Source organism: Thalia democratica, chromosome 6 (assembly GCF_965202585.1).
Source record: "Thalia democratica chromosome 6, ktThaDemo2.hap1.1, whole genome shotgun sequence".
NCBI classification, from domain to species: Eukaryota; Metazoa; Chordata; class Thaliacea; order Salpida; family Salpidae; genus Thalia; species Thalia democratica.
In genome coordinates this window covers 25051634-25079275 of record NC_139170.1, presented here as the reverse complement: position 1 = coordinate 25079275, position 27642 = coordinate 25051634, and the positions used below count along the sequence as shown (strand labels likewise).

At 25.8% G+C, this 27642-nt stretch overlaps 2 protein-coding genes across 3 annotated transcripts in view; one reads left to right on the top strand and one right to left on the bottom strand.

Annotated features, from left to right (window-relative positions):
- Window positions 1–4050: 4050 nt before the first annotated feature.
- Window positions 4051–4467, bottom strand: LOC145838906 (protein FAM200A-like). The gene has a single exon (XM_082946526.1). The coding sequence runs from the start codon at window positions 4465–4467 to the stop codon at window positions 4051–4053; it is 417 nt and encodes a 138-aa protein (XP_082802652.1).
- Window positions 4468–20527: 16060 nt separating this feature from the next.
- LOC145837767 (uncharacterized) overlaps window positions 20528–27642 on the top strand; it is a 33613-nt gene continuing 26498 nt past the window's right edge. For both annotated transcript variants that reach the window (XM_082945210.1, XM_082945209.1), the window contains exons 1-6: window positions 20528–20630; window positions 21014–21096; window positions 24301–24409; window positions 24745–24873; window positions 25075–25158; window positions 26861–26998. In XM_082945210.1, coding sequence (XP_082801336.1) covers window positions 20592–20630; window positions 21014–21096; window positions 24301–24409; window positions 24745–24873; window positions 25075–25158; window positions 26861–26998 — 582 coding nt within the window. In that variant the 5' untranslated portion in view covers window positions 20528–20591. The remainder of the gene's footprint in view (window positions 20631–21013; window positions 21097–24300; window positions 24410–24744; window positions 24874–25074; window positions 25159–26860; window positions 26999–27642) is intronic.

The window sequence follows — 27642 nt, the reverse complement described above, 5'->3', positions numbered from 1 at the left end:
TTACTTGAAATATCTTAAAATTAAGTTTCACTAAAAAATATTAAACTGTAACACAGCTATACAATTCAGTGGGTTTTCACTGAAATTAAAAAATACGATCCAGTGTTGACAACATAAAACCAACCAAAAAAAACTCTTAATCAATATTTTTATACTAGGTGGCCAAATTTTTCATAAATCATTTTATGCTGATAACTTTTATGGAATTAAAATTCAGTTTAGTAACAGTTACAAATAAACAAATTAAAATTAATTTATATAAAAAATGTATTTACTAAACAAATTGGTGTGCACAGAACTTTTTTTGGTACTTAACTAGGATGATGTCGCACCATTATCGAGCTGAAATTATATTAAATTCAATTTTGTTTTTTACCATAATTATAGGCTTAAAAATTATAATTTATAAATACATAAGTAAAACTTACTTATCATAAACTAATAAAACTTATACATTTAATTTCTTTTATTTTTAAAATAAAGCAAATGATACAATAACTTATATACATTCCTATAGTGTAAAAAAGAAATCAATTAACTATTTTAGTTTATAACAAATGAATTTAATTCTAACTATGTATTTATATAGCTTGTTTATAACAAAGAATAATTTTAGATCAATCATATAATTATAAAATCAATATTTTAAGCCTAAAATTGTGGTTCAAAAAGATATTAAGGGCATAGGGGGGGGGTATAATAATTCAAATTAGAGTTTTTTTTGTTTAATTTTTATATAAAATTTTTATTTTTTATTTTTTTCAAAATTTCTTCCGACAGAATTTTCTAAATATATCAAGGAACATTTCCTGAAAGTTTGAGGTAGTTAACTCAAAAAACGTAGGAGGAGATAGATTTTTAGTAAAATAGTCTATTTTTGCCGTTTTAGTTTGCGCCTCCCATAAGGAACCTATTGTTGGCTCCGACTTTGACCGTCTATATCTCAAAAATTGTTTTGAATTTTTTAAATCTGTAAAAAGAATCTTGTAGCTTAGTAAAAACTATATAAAATAAGATCAAAAACAAAAAAAGGGTGTTTACTCCCCCGCTATGCCCTTAAACACAATATAATTTTAGTTGATATTGGTGCGACATCATCCTAGGTAATTACCCTTTTTTTTAGTTGTGCACAGATTATAAAAAGAGTTAGAGAACTACTTCAGTGTCTCTTTGGGCTTCATCTTTCTTTGCTACAATTTTTAAAGCTAATACAAATATCTATTTTTAAATAAATAAAAATTTGCAGAAATATGTTTAATCTTGTATCTTGTTATCAATATTAATTTATTTTGGTTGGTAAGTTGTGTATTTTCAACAACTGAGTGAATTTTACTAACATTCACATACACTGTGATTTTTTCATAAAATACCGTTTAACTTCTCTTCTGAGCAATTATTATAGTCAACTAAAAATTTACAGGCATGGTGATCAAGGTTTACCCTTAATGACACTATTTTATTTAAGTCTTAACTTATGTACACTTTCAGGTAATCAAACATGGAAAACTGAAGCCTAAAGAGACACTAAGGAGAACTACTGGTAAAACTTTATTCTTTTTCACATGTTATTTTAAAAAATATTACTTGTAAAAAAAGTTTGAGACTGATGTTTTTTTAACTTTAAAAAAATATAAAAAATTAGACAATGCTTTAAAAGACTGATTGGTTATGTTTAAAGTTAGCTTTAACACTATTTAAATATATTTTTTTCTAATGATGAGCCCAATAGTGAAATTTGGTATTGTACTGAATTCTAAAAACAAAATTTGTAAGTATACTATCTCCTTTAATTTAATATAGTTCAAAACTTTTTTATGGTAGAAAAACATCAGACTAACTCTCCCCTCTACAATGATAAACTATAATTTTAAACTTATAGTCTTTTTGTTAGTATATTTCATTACACATTTAATAAAATGAATACATAAGTTTAGTTTGTCCAGCACTATGTAAAATAAGTAAACTATAGAAAAAATCAATGTTTTTTAAAACTTTTCAATTTAATACTTATTATAATATTGCAACTGGCCAGAAAATACAGTGTAATGAGAATCCTGAATTAACATTCATAGTTATTTATAGTTGAAAATGTGTTTCATTATAATGCACAAATTGAGAAGCAATGCATTTATTAAATATATTTTATCTATATCATAAATAATAATTAACTTTAGCATTTGGTAGCCATTGGTGGATTTAAACTTAAAGAAATTGGTGTGAGCAAAACGCGGACTTAAATAAATAATCCATATTTGAACTAAAAAATAAACTCTAGGGAAAATTGTTAACCTGACTAAACTAAAAATATAAAAAAAACTAAATACAATTCAAAATTTTTGGTCGTTTTTAGCATAAAACTATGCTATTTAAACGAATTGAATACATAAGTAGATAAAAGTATAAGCTAAACAAAAATATCAAAATTAACTGTATAAAATTGTTAATTTTGTATTCTACTAATACTTTGAATACTAAATAAAATTAGAATTTTACTTTCTTAGGTAGACTTATTATCTACAATTAAAGTTAAATGCTTTGTCATCGGTATGGACATCAAAACAAAATTTAAGGTACTTAAGTAAGTATTTAAGTTGTTCTAAATTTTAAACTAAATACTAAAAAACTTTTGTAATTGAAACTAATTCAATTTAAAAGATTTTAACTCAATTTAAACGAATTTAATTATCAAACTTAACATAAAAGTATTAATTTATTTTAAACCTTTTAAAAAAGATTAATTTGATTAGTTATGTTATAAAAAAATTGTTAATAACTTACTTATACTCTTAAACAAGTTTCAAAGAAATATTGATCTCTGAAAACTGAATACGTAATAAAGGTGGCTTTTTTTCTAATTTTTATTATAATGATCAAGTATTTCTTGTGAATTCAATATATTAGCAATGGCAACTTTGCATTTAAATTAGAATTTTTTTTTTAAATCTTAATTTTAGTTTTACTAAAAGTTTTTTTTTCATAAACAATAAAACAAATATTATCATGTTTAGCTCAGTGTAAAAATACCATAACAATCTTTTCTCATATACTAAACATGTACTGTAGTTCAGTGCTTCTGAACGTTTTTTCTAGTGGCGGAACCCTTTTCCAAAGTTCAAACTTTCCGCAAAACCCCTAACTTAATTTTACATAAAAAGTTTAATATAATATTTCCTGCAAAAAGCAAAAGAATTTCAGTGAAAAACGAATTTTTAAGCAAAACTATATCATTGTTAGAAATCATACTAATTGTAATAGTATAAAGTCGAGTTAAACAAAAAGTGCGCCAGAGGCAATAGGTATTTTATTATTCATAATAAATAAACGAAAGCAAACATGATTAATCGCCGCGTCATGAAAATCTTTCCTTGCATAATAAAAACAAAACCAGAGCTACAAACAATAACGAAATGAACATGAACCTAATCAAATTCACAGATTAGTGTAATAAACGGGTAAGATGCCTAACTAAAAATAAATAAAAAACATTTAGTGCGAAACTTGAACTTGTCTCTTAGCAACAAGCATGTCAATGCGCGGCTGGATTTTGGATAGACGGAGACAGGCAGATAAGGTTGGAGTCAGCATACAGTTTCTTCGCTTCGTTTTAATGTTTGTTACATGCGAATAGCCGGACTCGCAAAAATAAGTGGTGGTGAATGGTAAAAGAAATTTTACTGCACGCTTTGCTAAGACGGGGTACTCTGAAATTGCACATATCCAAAAATCTAAAAGCTCCTTCCCTTTGAAACTCAATTTTAAATTGCTAACTTCATATAGTTGCAGCAATTCGTTTTCTGTATCTGTAGGAAGATTCACTTCTTCTGAAGCAATATCACTTATAAAAGGATTCAAAATCCATAAATTTCCGATGCGAACATCTTCAGAAAAATAATTTTGAAACTTTATAGACAAAAGATCAAGGTGGTTGTATACTTCGTCAGAGAATTTGAATTCTATGCATGTTTCATGAGCCTCATCAAACCGGTGAAACATCGATAAATTACCATTGCTAACCTTTTTCTTCCAAAAGTTAATTCTTTTTTTAAAAGCCTAAATCTTGTCTGTCATGACGAAAATGGAATTTTGCTTTCCTTGCATGCTTAAGTTCAAAGCGTTCAATTCTTCGAAAATATCGATGAGATAAGCTAGCCTGGCCAAAAAATCATCATCTTCAAAGAACTTCACTAATTCTGAGCCTTCATCTTTAAGAATGGTGAACACCTGCTTCCTTAATTCAACGAGACGAACCAGTGTCCGCCCCTTCGACAGCCAGCGAACTTCGTTGCAATAAAGAAGTCGCAGATGGTCAGCATCTAAACTTTCACATAGGTCTTTGAAACATCTGGTCTTTGTGTCACTTTTCTTTATAAAATTAACAGTTTTAATCGACGCTGAGAGAACTTCTTGTAAACAAGAAGGAAGATGTTTTGTTGCAAAATTTTCTCTATGTAAAAACAATGTATCCATTTAGCTTCAACTGCTTTATCCTTCATTTTCCTCACTACACCATTTTTGGACCCAGTCATAGACGCTGCACCGTCAGTACAAATGCCGACACACTTATTCCACTCTAAACCCTTGCTGATGAAATAATTTTTGACACATTTCATTACTTCAACAAAAGTTGTTTTTGTGGGTAACTTTCCACAAAATAATATATCTTTGTTAAATCCTTTCTGCCCACAATATATAACAAAAACGAGTAACAAGGCTACGTGTTTTTTTTATAAATGAATATCAAAAAAAATATCATTGACTTATAATAATTAAACAGAAAAAGCATTTAATACTTTAATAACAAACTTTAAAACTTGGTTAGCATATAGACATTTAAACATTTTTATTATGTAAATTTAAAAATTATTTCAAACTCAAATTCTGTTTAAATTTTAAAGACCTGGCCACAACTTTTGAAAATTAAAGTATCATTTTTCATCATGTAAGTCTAAAAAAAATATTTCAAATTCAATTAAAATTTTCTCTGCCTCGCCAGATTTTATTTTAATTATAGTAGCATTTTTTAAGTAAAAAATAAGCTTTTATACATATTAAATTTTTAATAAAGCTAATAGACATCTTTTTAAACGTTTTTACAGCATTTGTAACAATATAATATACCAAAAATAAGTTTCTGATAGCGATTTTTTATTTAGTTTTATTGTGTAAACCAGGCTTTCCCAAACTCATTTACTAAATCGCCCCCTTTTCAGTAACTTGAAAAAAAATCGCCCCCCACGATTTTACAAAGTAGTTTTTCTTTTGAGTACAAACTTTTGAGCTAAAAAAAATTGTGTTCGAAATGTAATTTAGTCTTGTACTTCTTATGCACGCACTTTTGTGTTCAAAGTAGTTTACAGGGCTTGAGAAAATAGTTTACAGTTATTTTCTTAGAAGCCCAGTAAAGTGTATTAAAATACTTAATTATTAAAAAGCCTTGAGTAATCTGTAATCAATCCTGTTTAAATATGATCTGTTTTGAAACTATTGAAACTTTTAGGTCAGTGGTGGACAACTTTTGTAGTCAGCAATTCATATTTACTAATAAATATTTTCTATTTTCAACTCGTCAGAAAATGTAATTGCGGGCTGCATGATTTAGAAAAATTACAAATAGGAAAATTAAAAAACTCGAGCAAAATTGTAATAAAATGATTTAGTATTATTGTTATCTAGGAAATACTTTTGTGAATTGAAAACGAAATGAAAGCGTTATATCAAAATATTAACTATCAAAAAACTAAATTTTATTTATTTTGCACAAGTAGTTTTCAATTTACTTAGCGGGTCGAAATTCGACTGGATCTGCGACTGGATCTGAGCCGTACGTTACCCACCTGAAAATTTAACTTAAACCTGACATTTTAATAATATCTCATATACCAAGTTTCGGACATTTAGAAGTTAATACTATGTAACTTATTTAAGCCGCAAAAAATACTTAAATTACTTTATAAATAAGCTTTTTTAAAATATCTATACCAGAGATTAAAAAAACTATAAAAGAATTAACAGTTTATTTTACCCATAATGAAAAAAATATTAAAACATTATTTCTGATCTAGTTAAAGAAAGTTTGACCGACTGGTTGATTATCTCACATGAAAAGTGGTTTCATCAACAGCTTCAGTTGATGCAGTAAATTTACTAATTTCAATGCTAAGATATATTGTAAGCAAGTTAGTTGTTTTTTTAAACTATTTGTTTCGTAGTAGAATACCATGAAATAGCATTTGACTTGGAATAATCTTTAGGGAACTAAACCTTAATTCTAAAAATTTTTTTTTTCTTTATTTAAATTCAAAAAAATCCAATGTTTTACAGTTAATTCTGTGAACAGAAAGTAATCAATTAAAAAAAAAACTTTTAACTAGGTTTAAAACTTTAGCCTACAATAATTTAACAGAGGAAAATAGTGAAAAACTAAAAGCTAGTGTTGAAGTATTAAAATAAACTAAGTATGTTCTAATTGCTAAAATATATTGAATTCAGATAAAACAAAAAAACAGTTGTATTAATAGTTTAAAACTCCTTATATTATAATAAACTTTTGAACAATAATAAATCAAGTAAGAAAAAAAAAATGTGTTTAAGAAACTTTTAAATGAAAAAGTAGAAGTCATTTCAAATAGAGACCTCAAATTTATACTCTTTTAAAACCAAAAAAATCTTTTTAGAAATAAAAACTTTAATGGTTGTCAAAATATTACAATCAGATAATAGTTTTATAGTGATATAAGTTGTATACAGATTAAACTAGTTATAACAAAAACCTGTCAAATAAAGGTCTTTCAAACAAATATTTTAATCACTATGCTATAAAAACTTTTAGTGTAATGTAAAACAACGAATATCAACTACAAAATTAACCAGGTCAAAATAAAATTATTAAAATCTTTAAAACATAAACCATTTAATAAATATAGTAGACTTCCGCTTGAGTTCGTACTTTGAAAAAAATCAAAAAGTGCAAACCCAAAAAATTATTACCATATTTTTTTTACAAAAGGACAAATTTCATGATGTTATATGCAATGAAGTTATGAATAAACATGAAATCCACTAAAATAAAAAACAAACTTTCATAAAAAAAAAGATCTATATAAGCTATTAAATATTATATATATTTTGTTTTATCAATATTTAGTTAGTAATAGACTTTACTTTAGTTAAATTTAAGAAAATATAAATTTGCACTTTTTTTTGGGTAAAAAGTGCGAACTCAAGAGGAAGTCTACCGTGAATAATATTTTTTAGGCATTATGCAAACCTGTTGTAGAATAAATAACTTAATAAAGTTGTTATTAAAAAAAGACTACTTAAATACAATACAAACCAGGTTAAATAAGAAATACTTCAAAATATCAAATAAAATTAAAAAACTTTAAAAAATAATGTCTGCTACTGAAGTCTAATATAATGTGAAGGATGAGGAATATGACTGCTTGCAAGTTTTTCTTATCTGATTCTTAATTAGTAAATTAGAGCCTTAAGTCACCTCCTTTATAAATATCTAGATTAGACCTTTTGCTCAAGATGTTGATAACTGAACTGAAAACTTTCTCAACAACATAGCTAGAAGGAAAAGCTATAAACAACAATCTAAATTCCTCTAAAATGATTGGATACTTTTGCCTTAGTTTTTGTTGAGTCCAAAAGCTTTCATATTGTTCTTTGGAAGAAATTACTTTAAGTTCAAGGTCAGTTTGTAAGTCTGAGAAGGTTTTCTGTAAGTCGTTTACTTCAAAAGTATTTGCCTCGAAGGGATCCATAATTTTATCTATATGATAGCTTTTTTGTGTCAAATCTAAATTTTACTACTTAATATGTTAAAATTTTTAAAAATTCCAGATTTTTTCCAGGTTTTTTTTTTTGCTTAAATTGTCAAATTCTAGGTTTTTACAGGTTTCTAGGTAAATTGGCAACCCTGTATAGTTTTATTTCTTAGTCTAACTTAGTGACTTTTCAAAATGCAACTGGAAATATCATGAGGTGATAGTTAGTAATAAAAAACTTAGATTTTTACAAACCATTTATAACCCCAAATAACATATATGTCAGGTTATAAAATAGTCAGAGGGATTCCAATCGTCTATGATATATGTAATTGTTAAATATGGAAATATATAAATGAAAACATAGTATTTACTTAAAAGTAGGAGTCATAAGCACTAGATTTTTTTCTTTTTTTTCATAAATAAAATAAACTTTTTTGTTTAAGTTTTACCTCAGGGTAAAATAATTAATAGTAAGCTAAAAATAGTAAAATAGCGAGAAAAAAAGAAAAAATCTAATGACAATCCAAAATTTTAAAATCGCCCCCTTTTCGCCCCCTTACTAGTTATCGCCCCCCCTTTCGCCCCCTTACTAATTATCGCCCCCCAAAATACTAAAATCGCCCCCAGGGGGGCGATATCGCCCACTTTGGGAAACCCTGGTGTAAACATTCAGAATTTGTTTTGATTGCTCCTACATTGTTTGCTTTAGTGATAATACCAGTATTTTAATGACTTCATTAAAATTAGAAATTCAAAAAATTTGCAAAAATTTGCGCAACCAGGACACCTATTAATAATAAATACCCATTAAAATTCCTACCGCTAGATACACACTAAGCAGATCAATGAATGCTATAATTATATATGTTTTCCATTTTATGTGTTACATTTTTTTTGAAGTTTTATGATTTATTTTTTTTTTATTTTTGGAATTTTTTTTTTTAAATTTCGAAAGGCTTCGCGGAACCCCATTTCAGAAGCACTGCTGTAGTTTAACCAAAGCGGTCTTAAGTTGTTTGATACGCTTAAAACACCGATTGAACTGTTTTTAGTTCTATTGCCGAGAAACGAAAGCAATTTAAATACAACTAGTTAAAAAACCTCTATTAAAACAACCAACTAGCTCTGACCTGCACGAAGCCTGAGTTTTTTTTTTAATCGTTACATTTGTTAATTGTAAACTAAAAATTGGTTGCTGGTAATGTTTAATTCTTTAACATTTAAAGGTTTGACGTAGATAAATAAATATTCTTAGTACTAGTACTCCGTAGTTTTTTCTAATTTAGATTACTTTATTTAGTTTAAATAATTACTTACAGTCCAGCGATTCTTAACCATGGGTAAATACACCTCTGGGGCTAATTTTTTTTGATTGTAAGGTATTTTCAATGTTCAATAACTATCTTTTTTATTTATAACTTAGTTTTTAACTGTAGTTTTTTTCTTATAATTAACTCTTTAAATATTTTCAGTCAATCATGTTTAATGGCTTAAGGTTTTTTTTTCTCAAAACTTATTGAAATACTGGATAGCGAGGGTTAATATTGTAATTAGTGATGTACCGGACCCGGACTTTTTTTTCAAATTAGAATCCGGCCGGAACCGGATCCGGACTTTTTTTTTCAAATTAGAATCCGGCCGGAACCGGATCCGGACTTTTTTTTCAAATTAGAGTCCGGCCGGAACCGGATCCGGACTTTTTTTTCAAATTAGAATCCGGCCGGATCCGGATATCAGACAAAAATGGCAATATCCGGCCGGACCCGGATAGTGAGTCCAGTACATCACTAGAATAAACTAGCCTGAGTCAGAATGAGGTTTTTTAGAAACTAAAAAAAATAAAATTTTAATTTAATAATAAGTAGAACAGCTAGCCTCAAGGTTTACAAATTTAGGTGTTATTTAAAATCAAAAATCTGAAATCAAGTTCTTGAACAAAATACACTAGAAAATTACAGAATATTGAAAACTGGATCAGCTCAAACTCATTCAAAATCTAAAAGAAAACTAGCCTGAGTTTTTATAAAAATCTAAACTAGCCTGAGGCAGTCCAAGATTTACTAAAATTCCCAAAAATTTTCAAACTAGCAGGGTTGCCACTGTTCAAGTCAATAAAACTAGCTAGAGTGAGTATAAACAAGCCTGAGTCAGAATGAGGTTTTTAAAAACTGAAAAAATTACTTTAATTTAATAATCAGTAGAACAGCTAGCAAAGGTTGACAATTTGGTAGTAAAGTTGTGGACTGATTGTGGTACACTTAACTTGTTAGTACTAGCCATCATAATTAAATCCTACCTTATTTGATTAATATCTAACAAATACTAACTCCTAACTGAGACTACTTTCTATACTCAGACACGACAGTTTTGAGTGATGAATCTTTTATATAAAACACAACAAGAAATACTAGCATATACAAAATTATTAATTACTTTGGTAACACTTTAAAAACTGGAAGCATTTTTAAATCTATATCAAAAGACTTAAAACAAAAAACTAAAAATTAAATAAAACTTTTAGTAAACAAGAAACTGTAAAATTTTTATTAAACTATTAAACTATAAACCTGGCTCAAATATTTAAATAATTAAACACCTGTTGAAATATTCACTTTTAAAACGAAACACTACTTACAATAAGCATTACAAAAACGTTAAAGATATTTTGTTGCTTCAAGCTACACACCAAACTAACTAACTGCTTACATATAAACTGCCTGTCATGTTCTGATGTTTTGTTACATCAGTATTTAGTTTGAAAAATTTCGTCATATGATTCTCATTGGCTCGTACATTCAACCGTATTAACTCTAAATATTCTCTGAGCTCAACTTTAAACAATAAATAATGCAAGTATTCATTCCAAAGTTTTCAATTTTACAACATATGTAAAGAGTTGCATTTCATGAAATGTTTATTTTATAGTTTAAATGTAAACAAATGTAAATTAGTCACGTGTACAAAATGAGCCAATCACGGTAAGTGTTTAATTTTAACTGACGAAAATGACTCTTATTAATTTACACAGGGTTTGTTTATGAAAAAATACTTTTCAGTATGCTCTTTTTACTAACTAGATCCGGGTCCGGCCGAATCTCTGTTAGGGTCCGGCCGGAACCGGATCCGGACTTTTTTTTCAAATTAGAATCCGGCCGGAACCGGACCCAGACTTTTTTTTCAAATTAGAATCCGGCCGGAACCGGATCCGGACTTTTTTTTCAATTTAGAATCCGGCCGGAACCGGATATCAGACAAAATGGCAATATCCGGCCGGACCCGGACCCGGATAGTGAGTCCGGTACATCAATAATTGTAATTAGCTTTCATAAAAGGGTAGAACAACAAAAAAGGTTAAAACCGCTGTTCTAAAACCAAAGTTTCTGAACTAATGTTTTAGAACTAATGTTTTAGAGCTAATGTTCCTGAACGAAAGTTCTAGCACAAACGTTCTTCGTCCAAAGTTCTTAAACTAGTGTATTTGACTCAATGTTCTTGAACTAATGTTCTTAAATTTAGTTCATGAAGAAATATTCTTTAACCAATGTTCTAGAACAGTGAATCTTAACCAGGGGTAAATTCATCCCTGAGGGTTAATTCACTAGTTTAAGGGGATAAATTTTCTTGGTTAAAAGTGATGTAAATTAATGTACAGTAATTGTCTTTTTTATTTCAAAATTAGTATTTAACTATAATGTTTTTGAACTAAAGTTCTAGAACAAATGTTCCTCGACAAATGTTCTAAAGCAAATGTTACTGATCAAAATTTAGAACCAATTAATGTTATTGAACTAGTGTTTTAGAACCAATGTTATTGAATCAATGTTCTTGAACCAATGTTTCTGAACCAATGTTACTGAATCAATGTTCTTAGACCAAAGTTCTAGAAGCAATTTTATAGAACTAATGTTCGAGAACTATTCTTTTCGTACTAATATTCCTTAACTAATATTCCTGACCTAATATTCTTGAACCAATATTCCTAAACAAATGTTCTAGAACCAATGTTCTTAAACTAATGTTCTTGAACTAATGTTCCTGAACCAATCTTCTTAATTCTTAACCTGAGATATATTCAACCCTTTAGGATGAATCACTTGTTTTAAGGGGTTAATTTTCTAGATTATAAATAATGTAAATTAATGCTCATTATTTTTTTTTTTCATTTATAACTTGGTTTTCAACTGTAGTTTTTTTTTTAATAAACTCTTTAAATGTTTGCAATTGATTATATTAAATGAGCTTAAGGTTAAAAAAAAAGTTTTTATATCAGAACTAATTAAAACCTTAGATAGTAAGAGTAAGTTTGGTAATTATTATTTCATCGAAATATATATGAAATACTCAGACGCTATTGTTAAACAACTTACTTATAAAATTTTTTCATTGCATATCTTCAGAAACGTTACTGCAAAATAAACACTGCTTTTCAACAAAAGAATATCTTAATGACTAATTAGCATTATGGTATTCTTTTGTTGTTTTTAGTGTAAAACTGTTTTTAAAACCTAGTTAGTCTGCACTCTGCAGTTACGTTTCTTAAAATATACGGTGAATATATATTAAAACGTTTAACAATAGCATCTGAGTATTTTTTTATATTTCGATTAAATTACACTATACTGATGTTTGTATTATTAAAGAAAATTGTTACTTCATGAAAAGGTTAAGAACCATTGTTCTAGAACCAATGTAACTGAACTAATTTTCTAGAACTAATGTTCTAGAATCAATGTTCTTCAACTAATGTTCTAGAACCAATGTTCTCTAACTATTAGTCTCAAACCAAATGTTTTTGAACCAATGTTATTGGCCGAATGTTACTGAACCAGTTTTCTAGAACTAACGTTTCGAACTGATGTTCTAGAACCAAAATTCCTGAACAAGTGTTCTAAAACCAATGTTTCTGTACTAATTTCTAGAACCAATATTTTTAACTAATGTTCTGAAACAAAAGTTATTGAACAAATGTTCCTCAATCAATGTTCTAAAACCAATGTTTTTACAGAGGCAGCTCTAGACTTGTTTCCTGGAGCCTATATAACAACAAAAAAAGAAAAAAAGAAGTTCAGATTATTAACTGAAATAAGGCTTTTGAATCAGAAAAACTGCATATCTTAATAGAGGGAACGGGTCTAAATTGCACGAAGACAAAACTGCACGAGGTTACTAAATTGCACGAGGGTACTAAATTGCACAAATACAAAATTGCACGAAAATATAAATTGCACGAAAATATAAATTGCACGAAGACAAATTTACACTTAAGGTCAGTTTTGCACGAGTTACAATTATACACGAGAGTAAAAAAAACAAAATTAAAAAAAGTTACTGACCGAGGGTAAGGGTTAGGAGTAACAGTGATAGTAAAATAAGAAAATAAATAATAACTAAAAAAAATATTAAAAAAAAAGAAATGGATAAGAAAATAAACAATTTAAAAAAAAAGCTACTGACTGAGGGTAAGGGTTAGGGGTAACAGTGATAGTAAAGAAAAAAAGTAAAAATGAAAAAAAAAAAATTAAGTTACCGACCGAGGGTAAAGGTTAGGGGTTACAGTGATAGTAAAAAAAAAATAATAATTAAAAAAAAATTACAAAAAAATAAAAAATGATAAAAACAACCCGTGCAAATATGTCTCCGTGCAAAATTGTCTGCTCGTGCAAAAGTGTCTTCGTGCAAAAGTGTCTCCGTGCTAATTTATCCCCTCGTGCAAAAGTGTCTTCGTGCAAAAGTATCTTCGTGCAATTTTGTGCCTTCGTTCAATTTTGTCCTTTCGTGTAATTTTTTACGCTCGTGCAAATTAGACAGCTACCTCTTAATAGATTTGCTTGTTATTTATTTAGTTTCTAAATATTGTATAGTGAATTTAACAACATAAATATTTGATAAAAAATGGTGCAAAATTGTGAGAAAGCCTTAAAAGCAGTATTTGTTAAATAAAAATTATTAGTTTATTATAATAAAATATTAAACTTATAATTTATTAGAAACTACTTTTTAAATAAAACGCTGCATAGTTTACAAAAAGTTTTATTTTAAAATACTAATTATCTAAATAAGTTTAGATGAAGTCCGACTTTTAAACTAGTTACTAGATACTGCAACTTCATTTTAAAATTTTCAATTGCAAGTAACTAATGTTTAGTTATACCCTTTTTTGTAAGATTACTTATGTACAGCAACATTTAATTTATTTCAAAAATTGAGAATTTGTAAACAAAGTTACGTTATAGCAGTTTCCCGCACGCATTTTGTTTTTATTTTAATAATTTGTTGTTCCAAATATTGGACCACAACAAAAAAAAAAGACGTTTACACGTCTTATCTAAACTTGGCATCTAACTCAAGTTTTTTTTTTAAACATATTATTTTATTACTAATATTGCAAAAACCATAAAATTTTACAATGATGACAATATTCTTTTTTGTAATAAATTAACACCTGAATTTAAAACTAAGTAGTTTTATTAACTTAAGGTATTAACATAAAAAATAAGTTAAAATTCTAAGTTTAAAGAAACAAATAATTTCAACACAAATGCACAGTGGGCCCCAATCGTATTTAACTAGAAACGGGGAAAGAGATTTCTTTTAAAAATCAACATTTGTAAAATTTTGCAAATAATTAATTTTACTGTAATCTAAGGTTGTATCTGTTAAGTTTTCAAAACTAATTAAAAAAAGTTCTAATAGAGTTAAAATTATTGGACTTTAAGTAGTAGCTCTTATAAAATGATTTTGCTCTATGAATTTTTATAAGTAAAAATATATTTGTTTTAAAAATAAAATATAAGGCAAACTAAACCTTTATTTTAATAAATTTTGCTTTCAACAGGTTGTAGATGTTTAATAGATACTAAATTTAAAGCTTTATTATAAAAAAAATCTTAAACTAAATTTTTTATAATAAAAATGTTTAAAATAGATTCTATAGGATGCTTTTAGAAAAATTGTTGGCTATTTTTTTCTTGTTCTAAAAATTCTGAATTGGTGTATGATGTTCTGTTAGTGTTTTTTTTATCTATTAAATCTGAGAATCTTAAAAATATCGACATATATTAATCCACCTACCCGAATTTTTTGTTATTTAAAAAAGTTTACTAGAATGTCGAGAAAAATAAATAAGAAAAGACTTTTTTTTTTAAATCTAAATGATTTCAGTTTAACGATTCTTTAATGTATCTTTTTTAAATTGTGAAAAAGTTAATAAAATAATTTGATTTTAAAGTAGTTTTTTATTAGTTTATTGTTTAAGCGTTGATTTTCTATCTTTAAAGACATCAAAATTGAACCAATCAAAAACCCTTCAAATTGCCTCGCACCAAGTGACATAACTTTAGGAATAGATGGAATTTTTCGTTTAGTTTGAAGCACTAAATACGCTAGAACCTTGTCTTTCAACCGTATAATTTTCAATAAAAGTTCTTTTTTTTTTGCTTTTTCCTGTTGCGGGCCCACTGATAAAAGATTATATAAGTAGACATTCTTAAGTTTTAATTAACTATGAGAATGAAAACTTGGGTAAAAATGTAACAAAATCTTTTTTTTTTTTTGATCAAAATCTTTTCAATAAAACCAGGATAAGGACAAGGTCAAATTCTGAAAGTTCGAATTCCCATAGTTCATATTCTAATAATTCTAAGTTAATCCTACTTTTTTCAATAAGTAATAAAAAACAAAGTGTTTTTTAGCAATAACGTTATTAACTATTCCTATACAAGATTTTTTTTTATTTTCTTAAAATCTAAACAGTTTTTTGAGATATTGTTGAGATAATTAAGATAGACTAGAAAAAAAAAAGATTGTGTTTAGTATTCTATTTGTTTTTTCTGGCAACTAACTTCAATGTGAGTCATGTTTTACTATTTTAACGTATATAGCACTATAGTTTTTTTTTTTAGTCTATCTTACCAACAAAATTCTTTAAAGCGTAACATAAACTAAAAAAATTTTTTACTTAAGTTTAGTATATTTAAGATTTATTTTTGCTTTTAAACCATTAGTTTTTATTTTTTGTTTTACTTCCATTTATTTTGTTCAAAAATTCTTTTCATACATATTTACAACAACTGAGGATCTCCTATATGCAAGTATAGGAGTGAAACATTGTTTTGTTTGTAATAAACTGTTAAAATAAATATTGGATAAAAGTGTTTTAAATTAATTCTATTCGTTAACACCTGAATAGGCTAAAAGTTCTAAAGAGTATAGTAAAGTTTTATATGTGTTTAATGATTTTTTACCAGGGCTAAACTAAGTATAATTGCACTAGAGAAAATAAAACAGAGTATTTCTTAGCAAAATCATTAATACAAAAACCATCAAAAAAAACTTTGCCGCAAATTATAACATACGAAGCTACCAGCCTATTATCTTCTAACGCAGCTTCATCCACCGATGAAGTCGACATAGTCAGAAAAGAAGTCTTTGTTAGTAATAAATACAATGTTTATTGTTAGATAATTATTATTCAAAACAACCAGAAAGCTTATTTGATAAAAGCTCAGCAACTAGGTTAAAAAATTAATGTAAGCTAATAGCCTTAGATACATAAAAACAGTATGAATAAAAATATAAGAGTAGTTGCTCTACTTTATACTAAATTAATGTCTTAAGAACCAATACTGTCAGCATACTCGGTAAGGTAAGGACTAAGGAGTAAAGACTATCTTTATTTATTAAAAAACTATTAGTGTTTTTCTAATACAAATGAAAATGGAAACCCCATGCAACTTACTTGTACTTATTTTTTTCTTTTAGTATATTTCCCTCATCGCAACCTGTATACTTTTAAGTTGACTAAAATTTTAAATTAATTAGCAATTTACTTTCACAAATTCTTAAAACTAAAGTTTTCTTCTGAAGTTGTTGTGTAATAGTACATAAACTTTATATATACATTCATTAAAAAATCTTTAAACTAACAGGGGTTTTATTGTAAACATTGTTTTTAATTTATTTTAAAACATTTAAATGCATTCTATCTCAAACTATAAATAAAAACGTTAAGAAACTGGCTAAACCTACAACCAGACTAGACCAGATGATTAGGTTGGATAACTTTTTACATAACAAAACAGTTATTTAACAAATAAAATATAAGTGATTTTTTGATAAAAACAAATTTCAAAAACATTCATAAGTAAAGTTTTCATTATAATTAAAAATTAAAAATTAAATATTAGAGAAAATTTATCTTTTATTTATTTAATCTTTGTCATTTTCGACTTAATTTTTTTAATTTTAAAGTTTTTGTATAAAAATCTCTTTTGAATATTTCTATAGAAACTTGTTTTAGCTTTGGGAATTTTAAAAAACAAACTGATTAATGAAAAACAGATTTTGTAAAATTCTGAAACTTTCCTAACTGTGGTGAATTTGCCCAAAATCCTAATTGATAAAATATTATTGATTCAGCACAAGTTTTTCAACTTTCTTTAAAATTTTTATATTAGTTCAAAGAAAAAATTAACAAAAGCGAAGTATTTTTGAATGTAGTGTAAGTAAATTTCATTGGTTTATTTAAATTTTGAGTTTAAAAAAGTTTAATAATAGAAATTTTGAATCTTAAATGTTCATTAAATTTTGCCAATGACTTTCAATAGCTTATATATTACTAATTTAAATTGTAGTGGTGGTATTTTACTTTCCTGTTTCGCTTGTAATTTATATTTTACTCATAAGTTTTTTTAAACATTATCAAGGCTAAACTTTTCAATTTGATTTACCATAGTCATACTAAAGTTAAATAGTGAATAAAGTATTAAATCTCTAGGCTTATTAAAGTACTTATTTATGAAATAAACAACTTTTTGACTTAAAAGACCAGAACTAAATTTTACAGTTTCAGGATAGAATTTTACTTTATATAAATCTGTGTTGGCTAAAGTACAACTAGTCATTAACCATTTAGCTTGAGTAATCACAGTTTTTTGAAATAAAAAATATAATTTTAAATCACTGTTACTTTTCAAAAACATTGTATCAATACATCAAGCTCACTTCTATAGTTAATTTGCATCTAAAATTATGTCTATAATGTTTTAAATATATATAAGCAGAATTTTTGAAGGTGTATAAGATTCAAGAACAAACATTTTCTTATTGGAGGATGGTTAGACATGCAATATTTTAAAAATCGTTTAGTTAGAAAATTCACCAGCAGATTGCTTCATTAATATTTTGAAAGTTTTTTCAAATTAAAACCAGCTTCTAATGTTCATCTTTTGAATCAGTTGTTTTTTATAATCAAATGTTTATATATTTGTTAAAAAATAAAATTTTAAACTTCCTACTAGACTTGTGTAAAATACTTAATTTGTAATCTACTAGTGAATAAGCACATTAAGGGCATAGGGGGGGGTAAACACCCTTTTTTGGTTTTTGATCTTATTTTATATAGTTTTTACTAAGTTACAAGATGCTTTTTACAGATTTAAAGAATTCAAAATAATTTTTGAGATATAACCGGTCAAAGTCGGAGGCAACAATAGGTTTCTTATGGGAGGTTTTTTTTTAGTTTTTTTATTATAAAATTTTTATTTTTTAATTTTTTTAAATTCTGTTCCGACAGAATTTTTTAAATATTGCAAGGAACATTTCCTAAAATTTGAGGTAGTTATCTCAAAAAATGTAGGAGGAGATAGATTTTTAGTGATTTCTAGTTATTTGCCGTTTTAGTTTGCGCCTCCCATAAGGATCCTATTGTAGCCTCCGACTTTGACCGGCTATATCTAAAAAAATATTTTAAATTTTTAAAATCTGTAAAAAGCATCTTGTAGCTTTGTAAAAACTATATAAAATAAGATCAAAAACCAAAAAAGGGTGTTTACCCCCCCCCCCCCCCCCTATGCCCTTAAAGAACTACATTGTAGTACTTAAAACAAAAAAATAAGATTTTAAAAAGTTTCTTAGGTTTGATTTATCACAGCTTATTTTTGGAAAAAATTGTGTACCTTCATTTTCAAATATGATTCATGTATTATAGTTTGAACCTATACTTGTTTTTTTGAAAAATAAGTTGTGCTTAATAGGGGTGGGCAACTTAAGGCTTTTTTAGTGAAAATAAGTAGCTCATCAATGTTTTAAAAGTTTAAAAGTGCAGCATGGCTTGCAAAAAACAAGCATGTAAATCTGGTTTACTAAGCTAGATCTTAAAACTTATCCTAAATTTTCCGAGATGATTTGAAATAAAAAAAACAAAAAAGGTTTTAGGTACAGTTTACAGGAGATTTTAAACTACATTAGATATTTGTATAAACAAAAGTCATATATAACTAGTAGTTTGTCAAATTGAATTGGATTATTTATAAATTTAATGAACTAAATGAAATTGAAATGCTCTGGCCTGCCAAGGACTAAAATTTTCTGTAATCTTTTAATGTTCTTTTGTTATGGTTGTTAATATAGTTTTTCTTCCAACTTTTGAGCCTTTAAGTATAAACAAAGTTAATAATCCTTCAAGAAGATTTTTTAAGATAAGTTACTATTTTCCTAGAGTAAATAGGCCTAATGGTTCTATATCCTTATCCTATCTTAGATGCTAAGTGTGAGTGGAAATTCCAAAAAGCTTAAAAGAACAAAACTATTTTATAGCATTCAAATCTCGGCTAGAAATGTATTACCTATAAATCAATCAAATAAAAGTCAAATTTATTTAGTTTTTTTCATATAATACCAAAATGAATGATTTTTTGGTTAATGATGTTTTAAGTCTCTATTTTTTAAAGACTAATCAATGGTAATTATGTTAACTGGGTGTGAGCGGAAGTAGTTTGGTATTGGTTATAGTTTTTGAACATGCACAGTTTTTGTTTATTATTTTTTATTGTGAGTTTTGTAATTTAGTACAATTATTATTTTTTCTTAGTAATGATTAAGTTTCTTTTATAAGTAATAAAAGTTTTTGAAAGTGTATAGTTGAAATTTATTTTATTAGTTTTTAATTATAAGTGAGATTTATCTAATTTATTTATTACTAACTTGAAAAGTAAGTTTTTTATTTTTTTTATTTTAGAAAATATTTAGTTGTAAATTTGTAGGTGTGATTTTTTCAGGTAACTATTTTTTTTTGTTTTATTTTTTCTCTTACATGTATCTGGAAATTATTAGTCTGAGTAACTGAGTAATCTACTCATTTAAAATATATAAGAAAATTTAAATAGTTTTACTTTTTTATACTTATAAGCACATAGATCTATGGGTTTTTGTAAAATATGTTATGCGGAGCATAATGCTCTACAGTTTTTGCTTATACTCATGTTTGTTTTTATCTTATATCTATATAAAGAAATATGTTATTATTAATTATTTTACTATTTCTCCCTTTTAGTTTTATTTTTGAACAAATTTTTATTTCTTTTTTAGAGTTGCTCTTGTAGAAAGGGCAACAAGAAAAATGTGAACATACATGATCATAAAAATCAAAATCCTTGGAAGGAGAGGATGTGGTGCCTATGGTAGACTATGGTTTTCATTTACTGGCAGTAATGGGTTTAAAAAAGAGTGCATACCATTTTTTTCTTTTAATATTAATTAATTTATTCAAATTATTTATGTAAAAATAAAAAAACATTCATTTTTATTGATCTTTAAATTATTTTTATTAATGTTCTAATTAAAGCTTATTTACAAAATACATGGTGTGAGGCTTGATAACCAAAAATTCTTTCTCCATACCAATCTATTAGTCATAGTTGTGTGCGTTCACATTTTTCTTTCTTTCTTTCGTTTGTAAAAAAGTATATTTGTTGCAGATACTAGTAACAATTATATAGGAAACTTAAATGATATTTATCTACTGAAAAAAAAGCAGAAATGGATGCCTCGTTTATGAAATCACATATTATTCAATGGGTAATTTTTTAAAAGTTAAATATAGCATCAGTACTTGTCAGTTCTTGATTTTAGTTTTCTTAACCAATATTGTAGTAGTGTTATTAGTCATTTTAACTGATGAGTTTGTTGTCCTAGTAGTAAAAATTTATTCTAATCTTTATTCACTCATATTATAAAGAACTTGATAGAATAATAACATCTTGTTTGTTTTTGAATATTTAAGAATGTTCTAGATCACTACTTTATTTGCATTCTTTTAAATTTATAAAGTGAAATATTCAATTTAGCTACAACTAAAACTGATGGTTAAAATGTTTTTAACGGTATCTTAATTTACAAGTTTTTTATCTTAAATTTTAAAATAGTTATTAGATTTTCAAACTAAACTAATAATGTCTTAGCTGAAGATTGTGACAAAAAACGATGATCTTAAAATAGATGATTTGACTGATGGTGTTTTATTAAATCAGTTGATGCAAAATATGTAAGTTTAGTTAACTTGTTTTCTACAGCTTCAACTTAAGTTATTTACTTTGACTTAAAGTTTATGGTTTAGTTTTCTAAAAACTAGTGCAAGGGTTGGTAAATGTGGCTGCAAAGCAACCATCTATGGCTCATGTTGTACTCTTTAACTAAAATATACTTCCTTTAAACAATAAAAAATGTTTTTGTGGTGAAAAGTTCAGACTAGTTAGGCTCTTAAGGGGTTTTCCACAACTTGATCTCGTTTTGTAGAGTTTTAAATAAGATACTATTTGCTTTTTAAAGATTTTTTAATTCAAAATAGTTTTTGAGATATAGCCGGTCAAAGTTAGAGAGTACAGTAGTTTCCTTATAAAAGGAGAAAGCTAAAACAGCAAATAAATCAAAATCACTAAAAGTATATCTTCTCCTACGTTTTTCAAGATAAATACCTCAAATTAAAAAAAAAAGCTCCTTGCAATATCTAAAAAAATCTTTAAAAACTAAGTTTTTAAAAATTAAATAATAAAAATTCTATAAAAGAAATAAATGTATAAAAAACATTTTCTTTTAAATTTTTTTAATCAAGTTTTAAGTTTTTGAGTTTTTTCTTCAGATTTTTAGTGATTTAAATTTATTTGTTGTTTCAGTTTCCTGCTCCTATAAGATACTTATTGTACTCTCCGACTTGGCTGGGTATATCTCTAAAATTATTTTGGATTTAAAGCTACTTGTAGCTTAATTAAAGTTCTACAAAATGAGATCAAATTATGAAAAAAGTTATTTATCCCCCCTCCCTATGCCTTAGTTTAATAACTAGTAGAAGGCAAAAATTAAGGTATACAGTGACTTTATAAAACAATCAAGGAAAAAAGTTCATAAAATTGGTAAATAAAAACTTCCCAAAAACAAGTTTTTAAGGATCTATATTCAATAGAAACACATTAGAAATTTGTCATTTTTGTATGTTCAATCTGAAAAAAAAATCATAAAACAAAACTAAAAAACTCTTCAAAACTATAACTAAACACCAAATGATGATAAAAAGTATTGCAATTGCAGATCAAAAGGTTCTGTTAACAGGAAATTTCTCACCAAAGGGGTGATGTATAAAGCAACTATAGTAAATTACAAAAAAAAGGATATGATTTATATTGGGTTTATTTGGGGACAGTTAAAAAATATGCTACAAACTCATGCAATCCTTTAAGAATAAAACAAAGAAATAAAAAGTACAAAGCCAAGCAAATTTATCTACAAAATTAAGATGACAATATTGATTGAAAAAAATCTGATGGGAGGTTATCCACCCCACAAATGAAGATAAACCAGTAAAAATATGTACATTTTACAATCTAGAGAGACTAAAAAATAAAATTTGAAGGCAACAATAAGCTATTAAATTTGATATCTGATTTAGTTAAAAAACACAGACACTTTGCAAAACATTATTTGAAATCTTAATTGTCTAGCTCTATCTTTGATTTATTAACTATGTTTTTATACATAATTTTATAATTTGTTTTATACTTTTACTTTAATGTACTTTATTTTGTTATTGTTTTATATGTTGATGTTAATCTTTTTTTTTTAAATTGAAATACTATATATAAAAATGATTATATTTTAATAAATCACCTAAGTTCTAATCTTATACTCATATTGTTTGCAAATTTCAAAATCTGAAAGTACTTCAAACAATATGAGTATATAATTAAAACTTTGTCAATTTTTTTGAAATATAATTGTTTTTATACCACAGATGTTCTTGTGCTAAAACTTTATTTCAACTAACGGCGTTTCACTGCTCTCAAATAAATTTAAGAACAGATCTACGGAGTCTCAAAAAGCTCTAAGAATAGACTCCGTAGTATCTTTTTGAGACTCCGTAGATCTGTTCTTAAATTTATTTGAGAGCAGTGAAATGCCGTTAGTTGAAATAAAGTTTTAGCACAAGAACATCTGTGGTATATATTCTGATAAGCTTAGCTTATCAGGATCTCCCGGATTTAACGCCTTTTAACGTTACATCTTATAATTGTTTTTATATATAGTATTAAGATAAAGACAATAAAATCACAAAAAATAATCGCCATACCTAAGGTTGATTTGAGAATTTCAAATACTATTTAATTTAAACTTGATTGCTAAATTAATTTTTTTATTTTACTTGAAACTACTCTATTGCATAACTACTAAGTATACTATATATATAGTAAATATCCATTGTTACTTATTAGTTTAATTACATGTCATCATCTTGCAGACATGAAACAATTGTAAAGTAATTAACTCAGTAAAACTTTTGTTTTTGTTTTTATATATCTTAGTTTAATGACTACATAGGGAAGTCAATAAGGTACATAATTCACTTGTGTAAGATGGGCAAGGTGGGCTAAATTTTAAATAAGATACGAAAATCTATCATTTCCAATAGTTTTTTGGTATCATAGTTTTTTTTTAATATAAAACACTTTCAAGTAGTGTTACTCTATCTTTTCAACAATTTTATACTAATTAAGATAGTTTTTTACCTTAAATTAAACTTTATACTAAAAATGACAAAAAAAAATTCAGAAAACCTGGATAAAATTCTCAAAAAACCTTTGGCCACCCTTCTTTTGAATTTGTTAAGTTTATATATATTTAAATTATGATTAGTCTGTAATAACAGTGATAGATAATAAATTTTGATACAATACACTAAATCAGTGGTCGTCAAGGTGTACACTGGTGCACACAAAATTTTTTTTTGGTACACGAAAACTTTAGGGTGCACAAAACTGATTTATGGGTGCACAAAATTTTTAAGATGTCTAAAAGAGATAAAGTTTATTTTATTTGTTTATTTAAATTATAAGTTCAACATTAAATTTAAATTTAGTTCTGATGCTTTGTTTTGAATTTACTTTATTAGCTATTTTGTTAATATTTTACCGCTTTATATATATATTTTTTTTTTATGTTTTCATATTATATTTGTTTTAAATAGTTATGGCCCACAGAAGACTTTTTCTATATAATTTGGCCTGTGAGTTTTTCTAGTTTTTCTATATAATTGAAGCTTTTTCTTGAAAGGTTTTTTCCACTATTTATCAAAGGCTGCCAACCCCTGAACTAGTGTACAGTAATGTTTTTGAGCTTTCTAGTAAGAGTTTAAGAATCACTCTTTATTTAAAAAAATATTAAATTTTTTTTTAATTGTTACAGTATATATTTATACCAGATGTCCAGATTACATTTGTAGACCTATTAACAAAAATCCGGGCTTTGATGTAACTATGAAAAAAGAAAATTTACAAATTATTCTTGAGCAAATTAAATACTTCTATAAAGTAAGTAATTTGTAGATTTATTTATATTCTACCTATCTACTCTGTTTTTTTTAAAGTTTGTTTATAAAATTAGAAATAGTTTCTGAAGTTAAGATTATTATCATAAAAGTTAATTAATTCTAAAGTTCAGAATATTTAAGTTAAAGTATAGTTAATTTAAAAAAAATATGTGGTGTAGAAACTAGATAAATATATTATCTTTTTAAGAAATTCAATAGTAGCGCCTGTACAACTAGTGATATGTTGATTTGCTCTAAAAATGAATTACTTTGTTTTTATTTGCTTATTAAAAGTATGTTTATCTTTTTTTAATATCATAATGAACTTTTTAAAAGAATGAACTAAAAAGTGTAATAGTGATGAAACTTCCTGACGTAATGAAAATATTACAAGAACCTCAATGTGATGAAACAATAATTGAAATTGAAAAGCTAATTGTTTTAATTCTTGGCTGTGCTGTTCAGGTTAATTTAGATCTACACATTCATTAAACTTTTTTTTTTGTATTAGTTTGTTTCTGTTGATCTTAAAAACTATATTTTAAATACAATGGAATATAAATTAAAATATAACATTGTAGAGATTGTAATTTAAACAAAGTTTAGTATACTTAATAAGATTTTTTATACAAAGTAAATAATTTTGTTTAACAATATCAAATTTAGTGTGAAAATCGAGAAGTTTTTGTTCAGTCGATGAAACAACTAACTTATAATGGTATGGAAGCAATGATGACACATATTAAAATGGTTTGTTGCATTTGTTTGAAATTCTCATAATTCAAATAATATTTAATTTAATTAAAAAGCTGTTAAGTTTTAGGTTTTTTGTTGAAATAGAATTTTTCATTTAAAAAATGTTTATCTTAATTTTTACCCAAAAATGTAAGGATTCTTAGTTAATTAAATAAGAATAATGAATAGTTTACACATCTAATTTTGAAATGATGGCATTTTTTTGTAAAAGTACTGTTACTTATATTTAAACGATAAAACATTATTATGTATTAAAAAATAACTTTACCATAAAGGTATATATTTTTAGCCTAAATTCCTGTAGTTTTAACTGATTTGATCATTGTTATTAAAAATGAGAAAATAAATTAAATTAATTTTAAAAAGAAGCTTGGTTTTTAAAAGTTAACTGATTAGTAAAGTATTTTAATTGTCAGTTTTATTTAATTTAAACTGTTTTGAAGCATTTAACTTTTTATGAACTTGATATATTAAACTTTTTCAATTGTTTGAAAAATAATAAAGCAATTTTTGGGATCTTAGTTAGTTGTTTAAAAAAAAGGTCTCTTTTAAGATTTTTATGTTAGTTACCATGTACTTTTTATTGCTAATTTAAAGTAGTTTTTGAGTAATAAGAGATTAAGTATACAATAGGTTATAATAAAAGCAAATTAAAAACACAAAGAAATATTTTGACTTGTAAAATTATCTTTTTCTAATAAATTTTAACCATTTTTTTTCTTTTTTTTACTAAATGGGTTGAAACTTATATAGATTTTTTTTGTAAATTTGAGTAAATATTATTAAAATTATACAAAAGAGTAATTTTGTTTTTAGTATTTTGGTCACTAAATGTTTATTAAAAATAATTTTTAAAATCCAATGTGTAAAAGTTTTAAAACTGTTATAGAAATATTTCCTAACATTTTAAAGTTTCTTTCTTTAGAAAAGAAAAAGTAAATAGACTTTAGGTATTTATTTTACTTTATGAGATAAATTAGCGGTAGAAATATTGAGTGTGTAGATTAGTATTTCAAACATTTTACAAAATTGCATAACAAAAATTAAATGAATTTAATCTATAATTAGAGGTTTTTAGATATAGTCGTAAAACTTCAATATAAAACTAATGCCAGTTTTTTCAAATATTCTTTGACAACTTATTTTGGAGAATAAAAAGAAATATGGAATATTTGTATTAAAAAGCACAGAAGGAAAAATTTACTTTTTTTAATTATTATTATCTTGAAATATTTACAACAAACATATACTTTTTAAATGTTTTCCTATTACTGTTAATTTTTTTAAAAGTAGTTTTTAGCTTTTTTTTACTTATTTATAAACTTTCATGATTTTGTACATGTTTTCAGTGATAATTGGTAATATTATTAAATATCTTAAAAAGAAATGACAAGTAATTATGTTTACCTTTTTAAAGTAAATATATTTTATGTTAAAGCTTTTTGAAAAATAAAATAAGTTAATCATCTGATTTTTTTGGTAAATTTCTGACAAAAATTTCAAAACTTAGTTTTAAAAATATCGAAATAAATTTAGCAAGTTTGAATACAAAATAAATATATGTTTTTGTTAATTGTTATATTTCACTTAATTTGAACAGATTTTAATTAGTAGATAAGTTAGTTTTATGATTTTTTGTTAAATTACAAGTTGAAATTAAAAAGAAGCTGATAAGTTATAAAATAGTTATATTTAGGTACACAATGATACAAAAGATCCTTCACATGCTGTATTAAGTAACAATTACGAGGACTTCCTTGGAGATGCAGATGCTTTACAATCCTTATTACAACATATAATTGATTTAACAGAGCAAAGAGATAATTTACATCAAGTAATTTGTTTGTAGAGTAATCGTTTAGTTAGTACATATTTTTATAAGTATAGAAGATTTTAAATTATAAATTCTACTATTTTTTTCCCAAAATATGTTAGATAAATATTAGTTTAGGAAAATATTAAACGTTTATCTTTATCCAGAACATTGTTCTAAACCAGAACCAGGGGTCGGCAGGTAATTGATGCTCGCGGGCCAAATTTCAAGTTTCAAAATCTTCGTGGGCCACAGTTTTAGTTTTAGTCACACATTACTTTAGTTTTATTCAAGGTCTTACTTTTATTCACTTTGTTAGTATAAATGACGTATTTATAAGCACCTTAGTGTGCATAAAAATTAATTTAAAGTGCACAGTAAACTTATGTAAAAAATCAAAACGACTCAAAATCAAAAAACAAACAATTTTACCTTTTGTCATTTAATTATCATGTTTTAAATGTTCCGTTTACATTCGATTATATTACATATTAAAAATACATATGATGAAAACTTGGGTATAAATTACATTCTAAACACTCAAGTTTTAAAGAAATCTAATTTTAGTTCATTATTGTACATTACTTTTGTACGAAATAGAAAACTTTCGCATTTAGTTAATTTGTTTAACATTTATTTTATAAATAATTACTGAATCCAAGTAC

What these genes read in the sequence shown, in the direction of transcription:
- LOC145838906 (XM_082946526.1), bottom strand. Translation starts at nt 4,467, where the DNA reads ATGGATACATTGTTTTTACATAGAGAAAATTTTGCAACAAAACATCTT.